At 40.7% G+C, this 15646-nt stretch overlaps 1 protein-coding gene across 13 annotated transcripts in view; it reads left to right on the forward strand.

Annotated features, from left to right (window-relative positions):
* FUT8 (fucosyltransferase 8) overlaps nucleotides 1–15646 on the forward strand; it is a 395429-nt gene that overhangs the window by 279179 nt on the left and 100604 nt on the right. For all 13 annotated transcript variants that reach the window (XM_063596244.1, XM_063596245.1, XM_063596242.1 and 10 more), the window contains one exon: nucleotides 6792–6906. In XM_063596244.1, the coding sequence (XP_063452314.1) occupies nucleotides 6792–6906 (115 nt within the window). The remainder of the gene's footprint in view (nucleotides 1–6791; nucleotides 6907–15646) is intronic.

Below are 15646 nucleotides of genomic sequence, written 5' to 3' on the forward strand. Positions count from 1 at the left end.
TTGCCCAGGCTGGAGTGCAATGGCACGATCTCAGCTCGCTGCAACCTCTGCCTCCCGAGTTCAAGCGATTATCCTGTCTCAGCCTCCTGAGTAGCTGGGATTACAGTCGCCTGCCACTACACACAGCTAATTTTGTATTTTTAGTAGAGACAGGGTTTCTCCATGTTGGCCAGGCTGGTCTTGAACTCCTGATCTCAGGTGATCCGCCCACCTTGGCCTCCCAAAGTTGTTCCTTTTTGTTCTTGAGACGGAGTGTCGCTGTGTCATCCAGGCAGAAGTGCAGTGGCACGATCTTGGCTTACTGCAACCTCCGCCTCCCAGGTTCAAGCGATTCTCGTGCCCCAGCCTCTGGGTAGCTGGGACTACAGGCACACGCCACCATGCCTGGCTAATTTTCATATTTTTAGTAGAGACGGGATTTCACCATGTTGGCCAGGCTGGTCTCAAACTTCTGACTTCAGGTGATCCATCTACTCCAGCCTCTCAAAGTGCTGGGATTACAGGCGTCAGCCACTGCGTTTAGCTTAGTTCCATTTTTATAACTGAAGTTATATTCAGTTCTAGAGAAATTAGGTGGCTTAACACAGGCTAAGTTAACAGAACGGTTTTACTCCAAAATCCGTTCTCTTAATTGCTAAATACTTAGCTTTTCTGAGCTTTTTCTCTTCTACGTACGGGGATATAATTCCTATAGCACAGCATTGTGATGATTACATGAAGGAAAATATATAAAATACTTTACCTAGTGCTTGACACATTATAGATTCTAGTAGGCTCTGGTCAGACCTATTAATACATTAGGAAAACTTAACTCTTAGACCCTGCAGAGCTGGCACAGATAAAGGCAGATTATTGAAAGACTCAATAGGAAAAATGTTAAGGCCTGGAAACTAAATGTAAGCCTAGTGAACATCACTCACCAAAGTAACATAATTGTTGTCTTATATATGATAGTATAAGCTATTTTTGTTGTCATCCTTCTGGAGTTTTCCCCACGTGTGTCAGTTGTCAAGATGGTGGCATCCTAAAGTTCCTCCTTGAGATAAGGGAGGCAATAAGGAGCTTTGTTTTCTTGCCTGTCTCCTGGTCACATTTTTATCCTTAGCATTGCTTATTTTTGCTGCAGGAGCAAACCTAAGTAAAAGCAGCTTTGGACAAAACTCAAGTAATTTTTCTTGCCCATGATGCAGATTTGCCCATGGATTTGACTTTGAGAGTAAATCTTAGTCACATTTACCCCCGTAAGTGTTAATTCCTTCACCTTCTTGCCTGGATTCCATCTCTGTGCTGGCCCTTAGGGGGAACTTCTCTGGTTTTTTTTTTTTTTTTTTTTTTTTTTTTTTGAGGCAGTGTCTCTCTCTGTCACCCAGGCTGGAGCACAGTGGTGCAAAAACGACCTGGGCTAAAGTGATCCTCCTGCCTCAGCCTCCCGAGTAGCTGGGACTATAGGCATGTGTCCCTGCACCCAGCTAGATTTTTTATTTTTTGTAGAGAGGGGGACTTGCCATGGTGCCCAACTCGGTCTTGAACTCCTGTGCTCAAGTGATCCTTCTGCCTTAGCTTCTCAAAATGCTGGGATTATAGGCGTGAGCCACCACGCCCGACCAAACTTCTCTCTTCAACATTTTGAATCAGGCGTAAACAAAAAGCCCTCTTTGTGTTTGGTTCCTCAGTGGCATAGAGGCAGACTAGAAGTCTTTTTTTTTTAATAGTTTTATGACTATTAAAATAGAAAAATAGAGAAATTAGCAGAAAATATAAGGAACATAAAACATAACCAATTTTTGAAATAGAGGTTTTAATACCTGTCGTAGGTGGCTTGCTTTCAGAGTCATAAATTCTATTCTACTTGGCGGGGCGCGGTGGCTCATGCCTGTAATCCTAGCACTTTGGGGAGACCGAGGAGGGTGGATCACATGAGGCTGGGAGTTTGAGACCAACCTGGCCAACATGGTGAAATCCCATCTCTACAAAAATACAAAAAAAGCTCGTCAGGCATGTAGCTCATGCCTGTAATCCCAGCTACTTGGGAAGCTAACACAGGAGAATTGCTTCAACCCAGGAGGCGGAGGTTGCAGTGAGCTGAGATCGTGCCACTGCACTCTAGCTTGGGCGACAGAGAGAGACTCTGTCTCAAAAAACAATAACAACAACAACAAGTTATATTCTACTCAGTGTCTTCAGGCAACTTTATTGTATCCTCAAATGGCCAGCACTATTTTGCTGGTACCTTGCCTAGCTTTGTTATTTCCCAAACCTTGACCTGGTCTCATACTAGGTCTTTAGTATGCCCACTTATTAGATTTCTTGATATGTTCGTAGTCAAAACCACAACAACCAGATTCCCTGCTTTCTGGGACTCTTCTAGGAGATCTGGTTTCAGGGTAGAGTTACTGAAAACCCAGGGCTTCTGCAGAATGGTTTTGAGTCACCATGGTTCCCTTGCTGATTTGATTATCTTCTTGTCTTTGACCAAAAAATAAATACTGCAGGATGATAACTTTCAAATATAATTGAATCAGTAAAGAACTAGTTTGAATTTAAGGTTGTATCCTGGACTTAATTGTCTTGCTTACATGGTCTCCAACAGAGAGGCCGAGAAACAAAAGATTTTAAAAACAAGCTTAATTTTAGTGGATCATGAAGTTACAGTAACTTATATTGATACCCTAACTGCATTATCACAAAAAATTAGTGTACTCTTTTTTTTTTTTATTTGATGTTTGGTCTTCTAGTTGCTTGGTTATTCTGCTTTCTAGGTAGAGACAGATGAATGTGAATAATTAATTGCCAAGACTTAGTACTGATGTAAACTTGGTAAAAACATTGACATAAACTAATTTATTTAAAAAAGTAGAGATCAGCTTTCATTCACAATGGTAAAGGAATGTCTTGATTCCTATGACAAGAAAGCATAAACCATGCTAATGCTTATATTTCAAGGCACTCTTCTGTCTAAATTAGACCTAATGCAGTTTTTACCTCCTTGAGGCTATGTGATGATTGTCAATGAAATGTAATGCTTTTTGTTTCTGTAGCTGTTCATGTGCATTCGTGCACCCATGTGCATGTGTGTAGTGACACATTTAACGTAAAACTGAGAGCATATTGAATTTCCTTTTTTCCTTCAACAGACATTTGCTGATAAACTGGTTATTCCATTGTATGACATCTCCAGCACGATACTGTTATTTAAAACCGAGACTTGCGCCTGCGCAGTGGCTGACACCTGTAATCCTAGCACTTTGGGAGGCCAGTCACCTGAGGTCAGGAGTTCAAGACAAGCCTGACCAACATGGTGAAACCCTGTCAATACTATAAACAGAAAAAATTAGCCGGGTGTGGTGGTGCATGCCTGTAATCCCAGCTATTTGGGAGGCTGAGGCAGGAGAATCACTTGAACCTGGGAGGCGGAGGTTGCAGTGAGCTGAGATTGTGTGACTGCACTTCAGCCTGGGCAACAAGAGTGAAACTCTGTCTTAAATAAATAAATAAATAAATAAATAAATGTAAAGTTGAGACTTGCAACAAGTTTTGTGATTACTCCTATTTGATAGGTAGGAAAAAACAAATGACCACATTCTATTATGATGAAACCTATGAAATATAAAGAATAATGAGTGTGATGAGGGTGATGGGAAAGAGGCTTATGAAACTGAGAATATGTTTTAAATGAAGTTTTAGCCGAGCCCTATAGCCCTATTATAGTTAAAGACTTCTGTGTTTCCATGAGCAACTCACAATTTCATACAGATAGTGACTTTCCCCCTCAGTAACTATAAAAAAATACTGTAGTCTACATAATAGTCCATAGAGGACTCAGTTTTATAATCTGAAAAAACTTTGAAGTTGAAACTTTGCCTAGTCTAAAGACTTCAGGTTAATTTCTTGCATTGTAGGTTTGGTTTTTGCAGCCAAAGTCTTTCATGAAAAGAAAATGTTTTGAATCCTAGCTGAGAATAATAAATAAGAAAATGGACAAGGCATCACATATTGGCCTCTTGCCTGTTTTAAAAGGGTGAAAATGGAAGTAAATAAGCTGCAAAGTGTCCTGTGTGTGATGAATGTTGACACATGAAACAAATGTCTAAAGTGCTTCACAAATGGAACTGTTGTTCCAAAGCATCGTTCAAAGTTGTTCCACTATTAATTTAGGATGAATAGTCTAAATGGTGGCTAAGATTTTTAATTTTTAATTATATTAATAGTTTCACTTTATTCAAAAGGGGCTATTATCACGTATTCTCTGTTAATCATGTGTACTTCTAATGGCTTTCTGTGATAGTAAAAATTATCACCGTTATCTCATTATATAAACTCTTGAAGGTTTTTCTTTTGCTACTTTTTCATTCATCTAAAGATATTTATCGAATATTTTGTCTGTGACATGCACTGTTCCACATGCTGATTTTAAATAACAAAAAACAAAAAAATGAAAGAAGCAACCAAAAAAAAGTTCATTCTTTTGGAGCTTAAATTCTAGTAGGGCAGAAAGATAAGAAGTAAGTAATATTGTATATTGGAAAATGATAACTGCTTAGAAAAAAAAAAATAAGCAGGGAAGGAGTGTTAGCAGCAGTGAATCCATACGGGCCTGCAGCAGCTCGATTCTTGCCTCCTTGGAGGAAATAATTTGGCCAGGGGAACATAAGGCAGAGTGAGAGATCGAGGCAAGTTTTAGAAGAGGCATGAGAGTTTATTAAAATGTTTTAGAGCAGGAATGAAAGGAAGTAAAGTACACTTGTAAGAGGGCCAAGCGGGCGACTTGAGAGGGTCAAGTGTGCTGTCTGACCATTGACTTGGGCCTGTATATATTGCTATGGTTCCGGGGTTTGCATTTCTTCTTACCTGATCTTTCCTTGGGGCAGGCTGTCTGCATGAGCAATGGCCTGTCAGCACTTGGGAGGGATCGCATATGCAGTGTGTTTACTGAAGTTGTGCACATGCTCATTTGAGGCTTTTTTTCCTTACCAGTTGAGTGTTCCTAGAGGAAGGTCATATAACAGTTAAAGTCTGCCATTTTGCCTCTTAGTACACATGTTTGAGCCAACTCACACAACTCTTGAAAACTTATCAGGAAGCTGCTGATGACCAGCTTCAGTTGTTTTCTATTTAGGAGACTGCCGTTCCCTGGCACCAGCTGTGACTAGTTAAATTATTTTAGAGAGATACTTTAACAACTGCCTGACCATCACCTGATGGTCGCCTGACATTGCTTGGAGGTTAAGGGGGTGCCTTCTTCTGCCCTCTTAAGTCTGCCTAGCTACCTACTCAAACAGGAGGAGAGGGAAAACCAAGGGTTGAGGGTGATGGGCGGGAGTGTTGGATTTTTCAGTGGGATAATCTGGGAAAACCTTATGAAGATGGTGACATTAGAGCAAAGATTTCAAGGTCATTTAGATGAGCCATGTGAATAGATATCTGAGAAAAGAGCATTCCAGGGCAGGGAGGATCAAATAGAAAAGCTCTGGAGTAGGAATATACCTGGCAGTGTCAGGGGTTAGCAACAAGACCAGTGTGACTGAAATAGAGAAATCAAGGAGGATGGTAGTGGGAGATGAGATCAAAGTGAGCCATATTGGGTGGGGTCTTTTAGGTCAAAGTAGTAATTTTGGCTTTGACTCTGAGCTGAGGAGCCAATTCATGTTAAGAACAAAGTAGTAACATTATTTGCCTGATGTTGTAACAGGATCTAGCTGATATATTGAGAACAGACTTTAGATGTAGGCAATGGTGGAAGCAGGGAGACCTTGTTAGGAGGTTGTTGTAATCCAGGTGAGAGAAGATGGTGTCTCAGTTGGTAAAAGTGCTGGTGGTGATATGTGAAAAATTAGAAATTAGCTATAAATTTGCTGACAGATTTGTAGGAGATGTTAGACAAACAGAGACTCTTGCTTTTTACTTTTCTTTCTTGCTAAATGCAAGTCATAATTTTTATTTAATGCAATATAAATAAAACCATTTGTAGCAGCCCTAAAGTTTCTCTTTTTAGTTTACTGGAGATTTTACTTTACTCTGCAGGTAATCCAGCATGTTGTAATTGAAATTACTGATGCTACACAGAATGGGAATTACTGATGCTAAATAATCATTTTATTAGTTTAGACCAGGACTCAGCAAATTATGGCCCAGAGACCAAATCTGGCTCATTGCCTGTTTTTATAAATAAAGTTTTATTCAAACACAGCCACACCTATTCATTTGCATATTATCTATGGCAGCTTTCTGCTACAAAGGCAAAGGATCTTAGAGATCTGTAGAGACTAAAATATTTACTGTCTGGCCCATTAATGAAAAAATTTGCTGACCCTTGGTTTATACTGTTAAGAGTTGTGTAAAAATTTTCCTCTGATCTTTTTCCAGTCACTCAGAGTGTTTAAATATGAAGAGAAAAATTAAAAGGGGGCATGAAATGATAGAGAGAACCAAGAGGTACTAATACTAACGTCAACTTCTTTCTCTATGTTAATTTACTCATTTGTTTGCTTTGCGTATTCACTTTCCTCCAGATCTTTGTAGTGCTTTGTCTATGTTGAGAAACAAGTGCAGCTGACTAGCTTGAACAAAAAAAGTATATTTTCTCAACAGTGAAAATTTACTATAGGAATGACTATTGGATTTTAAGAGACTAATTTTTGAATTGCACAACCTTGATAGAAAATAAAAGATGAGTACCAGTGTCAATGCGAGCATCAATCTTTATGAGGAATCTGGCATTCTTCTTAAGACTTTGTGTAATCCAGTGAAGCAGTACAAACAAGTTAGATCTCCATTGTCGTTTGTTTTAACAGGTCTATAATGACGGATCTATACTACCTCAGTCAGACAGATGGAGCAGGTGATTGGCGGGAAAAAGAGGCCAAAGATCTGACAGAACTGGTTCAGCGGAGAATAACATATCTTCAGGTAAGAAGGTTGGGTTAAGAATAAATTTGAGTGAAAAAAAGAAGGATCATAATATAACTAAGAGTAATAATTTCAGTTGTTTTTAGTCTTCCTGGCCCTTGAAAATCAGTACTCACACATTTTACATATTTATTCAGAAAGACACTGTGTTATGCCTTGAGTGGAATACAAAGATGGCTAAAACAAAGACCCTGTCCTAAAGGGAGCTACTTCTTACACACGTACACACACACACACACAATACAATACAAATATAACATCTTACATTTTATAGGAGAGAAATAGATGAAATGCTTATTGGAGTTTTGAGTAAGGAGACATCAGGGATAGTCTTGTAGAGAATGTATTGTTTGAAGTAAACTGTAAAAGATAGTTAAATAGGATTTGGACACACAGAAATGAAGGAAAAGAATGTACCAGCTGGAGGTTATCAGCTAAGCAGTGGCTCGTAACTGGGAAAGAACAGTACAGGAACCCATATGATAAGTGTGGCAGTTCAGTTCGTCTGGAATTTTAGGTTGTGTGAAAGGAGGGATGGAAAATAAGTTGGAAAGGTAGGCTTGGAAACAGATTACAGAGGTTAAGTTTTATGGTACATAGGCAGTAAGTGGTCACTGAAAGATTTTACTTATTTGTTTTATAAATGTTATTATAACAAATAGAAACTATTGGTAAACATCAAGTCTCAGACCCTTTAAAATTAATTTCTCTTCATTTTTTGTGTTCTTTTCTAGTTCTTATTAATATGTACACACCGTCTTACATATATGTAAGAAAATAATTTATTTTTGATTTTGTTTTTCTGCTTAATATGCCATAAGCATTTTTCTATTTTGGAGTCACAACCTGCTTTTGAAATGTTTTACATACAAAAGTGGTATGATGAGAGTGGTACTTAAGTGATATTAATCTGAAACTAGTATTTTAGTTGAACTTGATTATTTGAAGAGACTAGAAGCAGGGAGACCATTTAAGATAAGAGGACCATAGTGCAGGTAAGAAGTATTAAGGTATGTGGCAGTTTGCTTTGGAAGTGAAGAGACAAATTTGAGAGAGATTGGGAAGATAAAATTGATGGGCCTTTCCAAGTAGATGAAAGAACTGAAATGGCTGGGATAATGGGAACATCATTATCTGATAAGGTGCTGAGGGACAGAATAGTTTTCAGGGGAAAACAATGAGTCAGTAGAATCTTCAAATCTCAAAATGTTTGAAGTTGAAATGACCGTGAAACATCCTCCACCCTCATCCTTTTCTAATGCTGTGGATGGCATACTGTGTATGCTCTACTTTCCCTGTAAAATTAAAGTATTGTATAAAAGCAAAATGACAGCCAGTGATGTGGTTCTGTATATTTTAAGGTGCACATTTTTCTACACTTAAATAGGAAAAAATAGAAAATCAAGTGTTTAAAGAGATCATTAAAAACCAAACTGATCTTGGCACGCTATCTTGGTCTCATACCCACATGGCCATTCATCAGAGGTGTCTGCAGAATGAGAAACACTTCACCTCCTGTAGGGAAGAGGTAATTATCTCCTATCAACTAGAACCTCACTCAGTGAACTATAAACAGCTGGTGGTGCAGAACCATCATCCTTATTTAAAGTGGAAATAACTGTGGTTTCTGAGCTTCCTCCATTTCCTCTTATTCATTAAATTTTCAACAACTATATCTGGTGATAGTTCTAAACTATGATCTAGTGATAGTTCAGCTACCTAAACTGTAACAAGTACCTGCCACCTGTTTTAGTTTCTTTTTTTTTTCCTCTTGGTTTGTGGGTGGCCAAGTGCTTTCACCTGTAGTACTAATTTGATCCTCTATATGCTGATTTTTGTGGTTCCGTATTAGAGAATTTCGTTTGCAAATCATGCTAATAATTTAAAGCTACATTGGCTTTTTAAATCTTTTAAACTATAGCAAAACCTAGCACTTTACTTGGACCTTACCTTCAGTTTCAGATATTGCTATTTAACTTTACTTTCATGCTTTTCCTTTTTCCCCTCATTGGGAGGAAAAGGTGATTTTTTTTTAATTTTCAAGGAGATGGGGACAATCTCAGTAGAAAAAAAGTGCTTTGGAAAAATATTTTTCTTTTTTTCATAGGTTGTTGGAGTACAGGTGGTATTTGATTACATGTTCTTTAGTGGTGCTTGGTGAGATTTCTGTGCGCCCATCACCTGAGCAGTATACACTGCACCCTATTTGTAGTCTTTCATCACTCGCTCCCCTCCCACCCGTCCCTCCAAGTCCCCAAAGTTCATTGTATCATTCTTATGCCTTTGTGTCCTCATTAGCTTAGCTCCCACATATCAGTGAGAACATATGGTATTTGGTTTTCTATTCCTGAGTTACTTCACTCAGAATAATAGGCTCCAATCTCATCGAAGTCGCTGCAAATGTCGTTAATTCATTCCTTTTTATGGCCAAATAGTATTCCACTCTGCATATACATATACATATACACATACATATACATATGCCACAATTTCTTTATTCACTCGTTGATTGACGGGCATTTGGGTTGGTTCCACAATTTTGTATTTGCGAACTGTGCTGCTATAAACATGCGTGTGCAAGTATCTTTTTCATGTAACGACTCCTTTTACTGGGTAGATACCCAGTAGTGGGATTGCTGGATCAAATGGTAGCTCTACTTTTAGTTCTTTAAGAATCTCCACGCTGTTTTCCCTAGTGGCTGTGCTAGTTACATTCCCACCAGCAGTGTAGAAGTGTTCCCTGATCACCGCATCCAGGCCAAACATCTACTGTTTTTTGATTTTTTGATAATAGCCATTCTTGCAGGAGTAAGGTGGTATTGCACTGTGGTTTTGATTTACGTTTCCCTGATCATTAGTGATGTTGAGCATTTTTTCATGTTTGTTGGCCATTTGTATATCTTCTTTTGAGAATTGTCTATTCATGGCCTTAGCCCACTTTTTGGTGGGATTTTTTTTTTCTTACTGGTTTGAGTTCTTTGTAGATTCTGTGTATTAGTCCTTTGTCAGATGCAGACTTTGCAAAGATTTTCTCCTGCTCTGTGGGTTGTGTTTACTCTGCTGACTGTTCCTTTTGCTGTGCAAAAGCTCTTTAGTTTAATTACCTCTGAGCTATTTATCTTTGTTTTTATTGCATTTCCTTTGGGTTCTTGATTATGAAATCCTTGGCTATGCCAGTGTCTAGAAGGGTTCTTCCAATGTTATCTTCTAGAATTTATATAGTTTCAGGTCTCAGATTTAAGTCCTTATTCCATCTTGAGTTGATTTTTGTATAAGGTGAGAGATGAGGATCCAGTTTCATTCTCCTACATGTGGCTAGCCAATTATCCCGGCACCATTTGTTGAAAAGGGTGTCCTTTGCTCTCCCCTCTCCCCTCTCCCCTCCCCCTCTCCCTCTCCGTCTCCCCAGGGTCTCCCTCTCCCTCTCTTTCCACGGTCTCCCTCTGATGCCAAGCCGAAGCTGGACTGTACTGCTGCCATCTTGGCTCACTGCAACCTCCCTGCCTGATTCTCCTGCCTCAGCCTGCCAATTGCAGGCGCGCGCCGCCACGCCTGACTGGTTTTCGTATTTTTTTGGTGGAGACGGGGTTTCGCTGTGTTGGCCGGGCTGGTCTCCAGCTCCTAACCGCGAGTGATCCGCCAGCCTCGGCCTCCCGAGGTGCCTGGATTGCAGACGGAGTCTCGTTCACTCAGTGCTTAATGGTACCCAGGCTGGAGTGCAGTGGCGTGATCTCTGCTCGCTACAACCTCCACCTCCCAGCCGCCTGCCTTGGCCTCCCAAAGTGCCGAGATTGCAGCCTCTGCCCGGCCACCACCCCGTCTGGGAAGTGAGGAGCGTCTCTGCCCGGCCGCCCATCGTCTGGGATGTGAGGAGCCCCTTTGCCTGGCTGCCCAGTCTGGAAAGAGAGGAGCGTCTCTGCCCGGCCGCCATCCCATCTAGGAAGTGAGGAGCGCCTCTTCCCGGCCACCATCCCATCTAGGAAGTGAGCGTCTCTGCCCGGCCGCCCATTGTCTGAGATGTGGGGAGCGCCTCTGCCCCGCCGCCCCGTCTGGGATGTGAAGAGTGCCTCTGCCCGGCCGCGACCCCATCTGGGCGGTGAGGAGCCTCTCTGCCTGGCCGCCCCGTCTGAGAAGTGAGGAGACCCTCTGCCCGGCAGCCGCCCCGTCTGAGAAGTGAGGAGCCCCTCCGCCCGGCAGCCACCCCGTCTGGGAAGTGAGGAGCATCTCCGCCTGGCAGCCACCCTGTCCGGGAGGGAGGTGTGGGTCAACCCCTGCCAGGCCAGCCGCCCCGTCTGGGAGGGAGGTGGGGGGTCAGCCCCCCACCCGGCCAGCCGCCCCGTCCGGGAGGGAGGTGGGGGTCAGCCCCTGCCAGGCCAGCCGCCCTGTCCGGGAGGGAGGTGGGGGTCAGCCCCCGCCCAGCCAGCCGCCCCGTCTGGGAGGTGAGGGGAGCCTCTGCCCGGCCACCCCTACTGGGAAGTGAGGAGCCCCTCTGCTCAGCCACCACCCGGTCTGGGAGGTGTACCCAACAGCTCATTGAGAACGGGCCATGATGACAATGGCGGTTTTGTGGAATAGAAAAGGGGGAAAGGTGGGGAAAAGATTGAGAAATCGGATGGTTGCTGTGTCTGTGTAGAAAGAAGTAGACATGGGAGACTTTTCATTTTGTTCTGTACTAAGAAAAATTCTTCTGCCTTGGGATCCTGTTGATCTATGACCTTACCCCCAACCCTGTGCTCTCTGAAACATGTGCTGTGTCCACTCAGAGTTAAATGGATTAAGGGCGGTGCAAGATGTGCTTTGTTAAACAGATGCTTGAAGGCAACATGCTGGTTAAGAGTCATCACCACTCCCTAATCTCAAGTACCCAGGGACACAAACACTGCGGAAGGCCGCAGGGTCCTCTGCCTAGGAAAACCAGGGACCTTTGTTCACTTGTTTATCTGTTGACCTTCCCTCCACTATTGTCCTATGACCCTGCCAAATCCCCCTCTGCGAGAAACACCCAAGAACAATCAATTAAAAAAAAAAAGAAAAAGAAAAAGAAAAGGGTGTCCTTTCCCCACTTGTTTGCTTTGTTGAAGATCAGTTGGCTGTAAGTTTTTGGCTGTAAATAAATTTCTGAGTTCTCTATTCTGTTGCATTGGTCTATGTGCCTACTTTTATACCAGTACCATGCCATTTTGGTGACTATGGCTTTATAGTATAATTTGAAATCAGGTAGTGTGATGCCTCCAGATTTATTCTTTTTGCTTAGTCTTGCTTTGACTATGCGGACTCTTTTTTGGTTCCATATGAATTTTAGAATTGTTTTTTCTAATTCTGTGAAGAATGATGGCGGTATTTTGATGGGGATTGCATTGAATTTGTAGATTGCATTTGGCAGTATGGTCATTTTCACAATGTTGATTCTGCCCATCCATGAACATGGGATGCGTTTCCATTTGTTTGTGTCATCTATGATTTCTTTCAGCACTATTTTGTAGTTCTCCTTGTAGAGGTCTTTTGCCTCCTCGGTTAGGTATATTCCTAAGTATTTTATTTTATTTTTATTTTTTGCGGCTTTTGTAAAAGGGGTTGAGTTCTTGAATTGAGTCTCTGCTTGGTTGCTGTTGGTGTATAGAGAAGAGCTACTGATTTGTGTATGTTAATGTTGTTTCCATAAACTCTACTGAATTCTTCATCAGTTCTAGCAGCTTTTTGAAAGAGTCTCTAGGGTTTTCGAGGTAAACGATCATATCGTCAGCAAACAGTGACGGTTTGACTTCCTCTTTACCGATTTGGATGCCCTTTCTTTCTCTTGTCTGATTGCTCTGGCTAGGACTTCCAGTACTGTGCCAAAGAGGAGTGGTGAGAGCGGGCATCCTTGTCTTATTCTAATTCTCAGAGGGAATGCTTTCAACTTTTCCCCATTTAGTATTATGTTGGCTGTGGGTTTGTCATAGCTTTTATTACACTGAGGTATGTCCCTTGTATGCCAATTTTGCTGAGAATTTTAGTCATAAAGCGATGCTGGAGTTTGTTGAATGTTTTTTCTGCATCTATTGAAATGGTCATGCAATTTTTGTTTTCAATTCTTTTTATGTGGTGTATGACATTTATTGACTTGCATATATTAAACCATCCCTGCATCCCTGGTATGAAACCCACTTGAACATGGTGGATTATCTTTTTGATATGTTGTTGGATTTGGCTAGGTAGTATTTTGTTAAGGATTTTAGTGTCTATTTTCATCAGAGATACTGGTCTGTAGTTTTCTTTTTCAGTTATGTCCTTTCCTGGTTTTGGTATTAGGGTGATGCTGGCTTCATAGAATGAATTAGGGAGGGTTCCCTCTTTCTCTGTCTTGTGGACTAGTATCGAAAGGATTGGTACCAATTCTTCCTTTAAATGTCTGGTAGAATTCAGCTGTGAATCCATTTGGTCCTGGACTTTTTTTTTTTTGTTGGTAACTTTTTAATTACCATTTCAATCTTGTTGCTTGTTATTGTTCTGTTCAGGGTATCTAATTCTTCCTGATTTAAGCTAGGAGGGTTGTATTTTTCCAGGAATTTATCCATCTCCTCTAGGTTTTCTAGTTTATATGCATAAAGGTGCTCATAGTAGCCTTGAATGATCTTTTGTATTTCTGTGGTGTCAGTTGTAGTATCTCCTGTTTCGTTTCTTATTGAGGTTATTTGGATTTTTTCTCTTCTTTTCTTGGCTAATCTTGCCAATGATCTATCAATTTTATTTATCTGTTCAAAGAACCTGCTTTTTGTTTCATTTATCTTTTGTATTTTTTTTTTGTTTGTTTCCATTTCATTTAGTTTTGCTCTGATTTTGGTTATTTCCTTTCTTCTGCTGGGTTTGGGTTTGGTTTGTTCTTGTTTCTCTAGTTCCTTGAGGTGTGACCTTAGAATGTCAGTTTGTACTCTTTCAGTCTTTGTGATGTAGGCATTTAGGGCTATGAACTTTCCTCTTAGCATCACCTTTGCCATATCCCAGAGGTTATGATAGGATTTGTCGTTATTGTCATTCAGTTCAAAGAATTTTTAAATTTCCATGTTGATTTTGTTTTTGACCCAGTGATCATTCAGGAGCAGGTAATTTGATTTCCATGTGTTTGCATGGTTTTAAAGGTTCCAGTTGGAGTTGATTTCTAGTTTACAGTCATATATAGCTCAGTTGTGAGAAGAAGTTTGGTCTCAATTTTATTAACCTATATATTGGTTTTACTTGAGAGGAGCAATTTCACAGGACATAATGGAAAATTGAAAAGGCACTTTGGGCAACTAGAGTTTAGTGGGACAAAGTTCATAGTTGTCAAAATCATTTTCTCTTTAGAGTTGAAGGCAGTATGGCATGGTTTACAAAGATTAAACTGATTAAAAGATTATAATAATCGGATTGAAGACAACCCTAATAGACAAGTATGCTATCAGGCTCAAATAGAATGGATCAAGCAAATCTCCTAAGAGCTTTAGTCTTTTACTGTATATATTTATCTAAAAAGTTTTTTCCCCCAAAGTGAACATATAATATTGGGTTGTATTAAATGCCATTTTGTCCTGGTCTTCCTCTTGTGTTATATAATCATAACATTGAGAAAATGCTATTGTTTCTATTTCTGTAGTTTCTGATGAAGTCCATTTTTAAAACTGCACGTTGCTGATATATATTCATTATGAGTCCACATTTTACCATAATATAAGTAATTTTCCTAGACTTTTGGGTGATTTTATGTGGAAGAGATTATCTTTAGAAAATTTATGTTGCGATTTCTGATGAGCTCATGTTAAGCAGGCACGATGAGTGAGATCTGTATACTTCAAGCCTTAGTTTTTTAACTTGTTTGGAGCAGTTGGAAGTTGGCAGTTCTCATGTAAAGTGCTGCTAGTTAGAGCAAATAGCCTCTGCAGAAGGATATCTCCCAGTTTAACTTGAAATTATCTGTCTCTGATATACAAAAATGGATTTTGTTTTCTGCATAGCCCCAAAGTTGATATTTTAAGCAAAATTAAGCCCATTTCAGGTGAATAAAGTATGTAAAAAGAAATAACAGTAAAGATTTATTTATATTTATTTATTTCTTTTGTGGAGATGGGATCTCCCTATTGTTGCAGTCTGCTTAGTCCCTAGCTCAGCTAGGTCTGAGTTCTTGTTCCACAACCAAGAAGAATAAGGTGTGTGGACACCAGAGAGTGAGTAGAGTAGGATTTCTTAAGCAAAAGGAAAGGTCTCAGCAAAGAGAGGGGCCCTGAAAGCAGGTTGCCAGAAACGGGACTTACTTCTGGGTCTTTTGTGTGGCAGAAGCCAGGAAGTCGTCGTGGATTTTGCCCAAATAGGAGAGGTAAAGCTCCCTCCTAAGGGTGTTGCATCTGCCCACGCTTGGAGTTGGCCAGAGTGACTCCATCTTGGTATTACTCATGAGTGCCTAAGCCAAACCCACAGGTGCTAAAACCACAATGTTAATGTCATGTTAATGACATAATGAGCTTGGTCAAGTTAACAACATTTAGGTTGATTTATTGCACCTGCGCCTAAGTTGAGACAGTCGTTTCTGAGCAACACCCTGGCACAAGGGGAAGTTCTTAACCACATTTCTTCTGGTTAGCTGCAGAAGCAGTGTAGGTGCTGTCCTACAGTTGTTCCTGTGAACATTGTCCTTCTCCCAAGACCCTCCGTCTCTATCTGCCTAACCAGCCCCTAACTGCCTCCTCTCTCACTGTGTTGCCCAGGCTGGTCTCAAACTTCTGAGCTC

Source organism: Pan paniscus, chromosome 15, assembly GCF_029289425.2.
Source record: "Pan paniscus chromosome 15, NHGRI_mPanPan1-v2.0_pri, whole genome shotgun sequence".
NCBI lineage: Eukaryota > Metazoa > Chordata > Mammalia > Primates > Hominidae > Pan > Pan paniscus.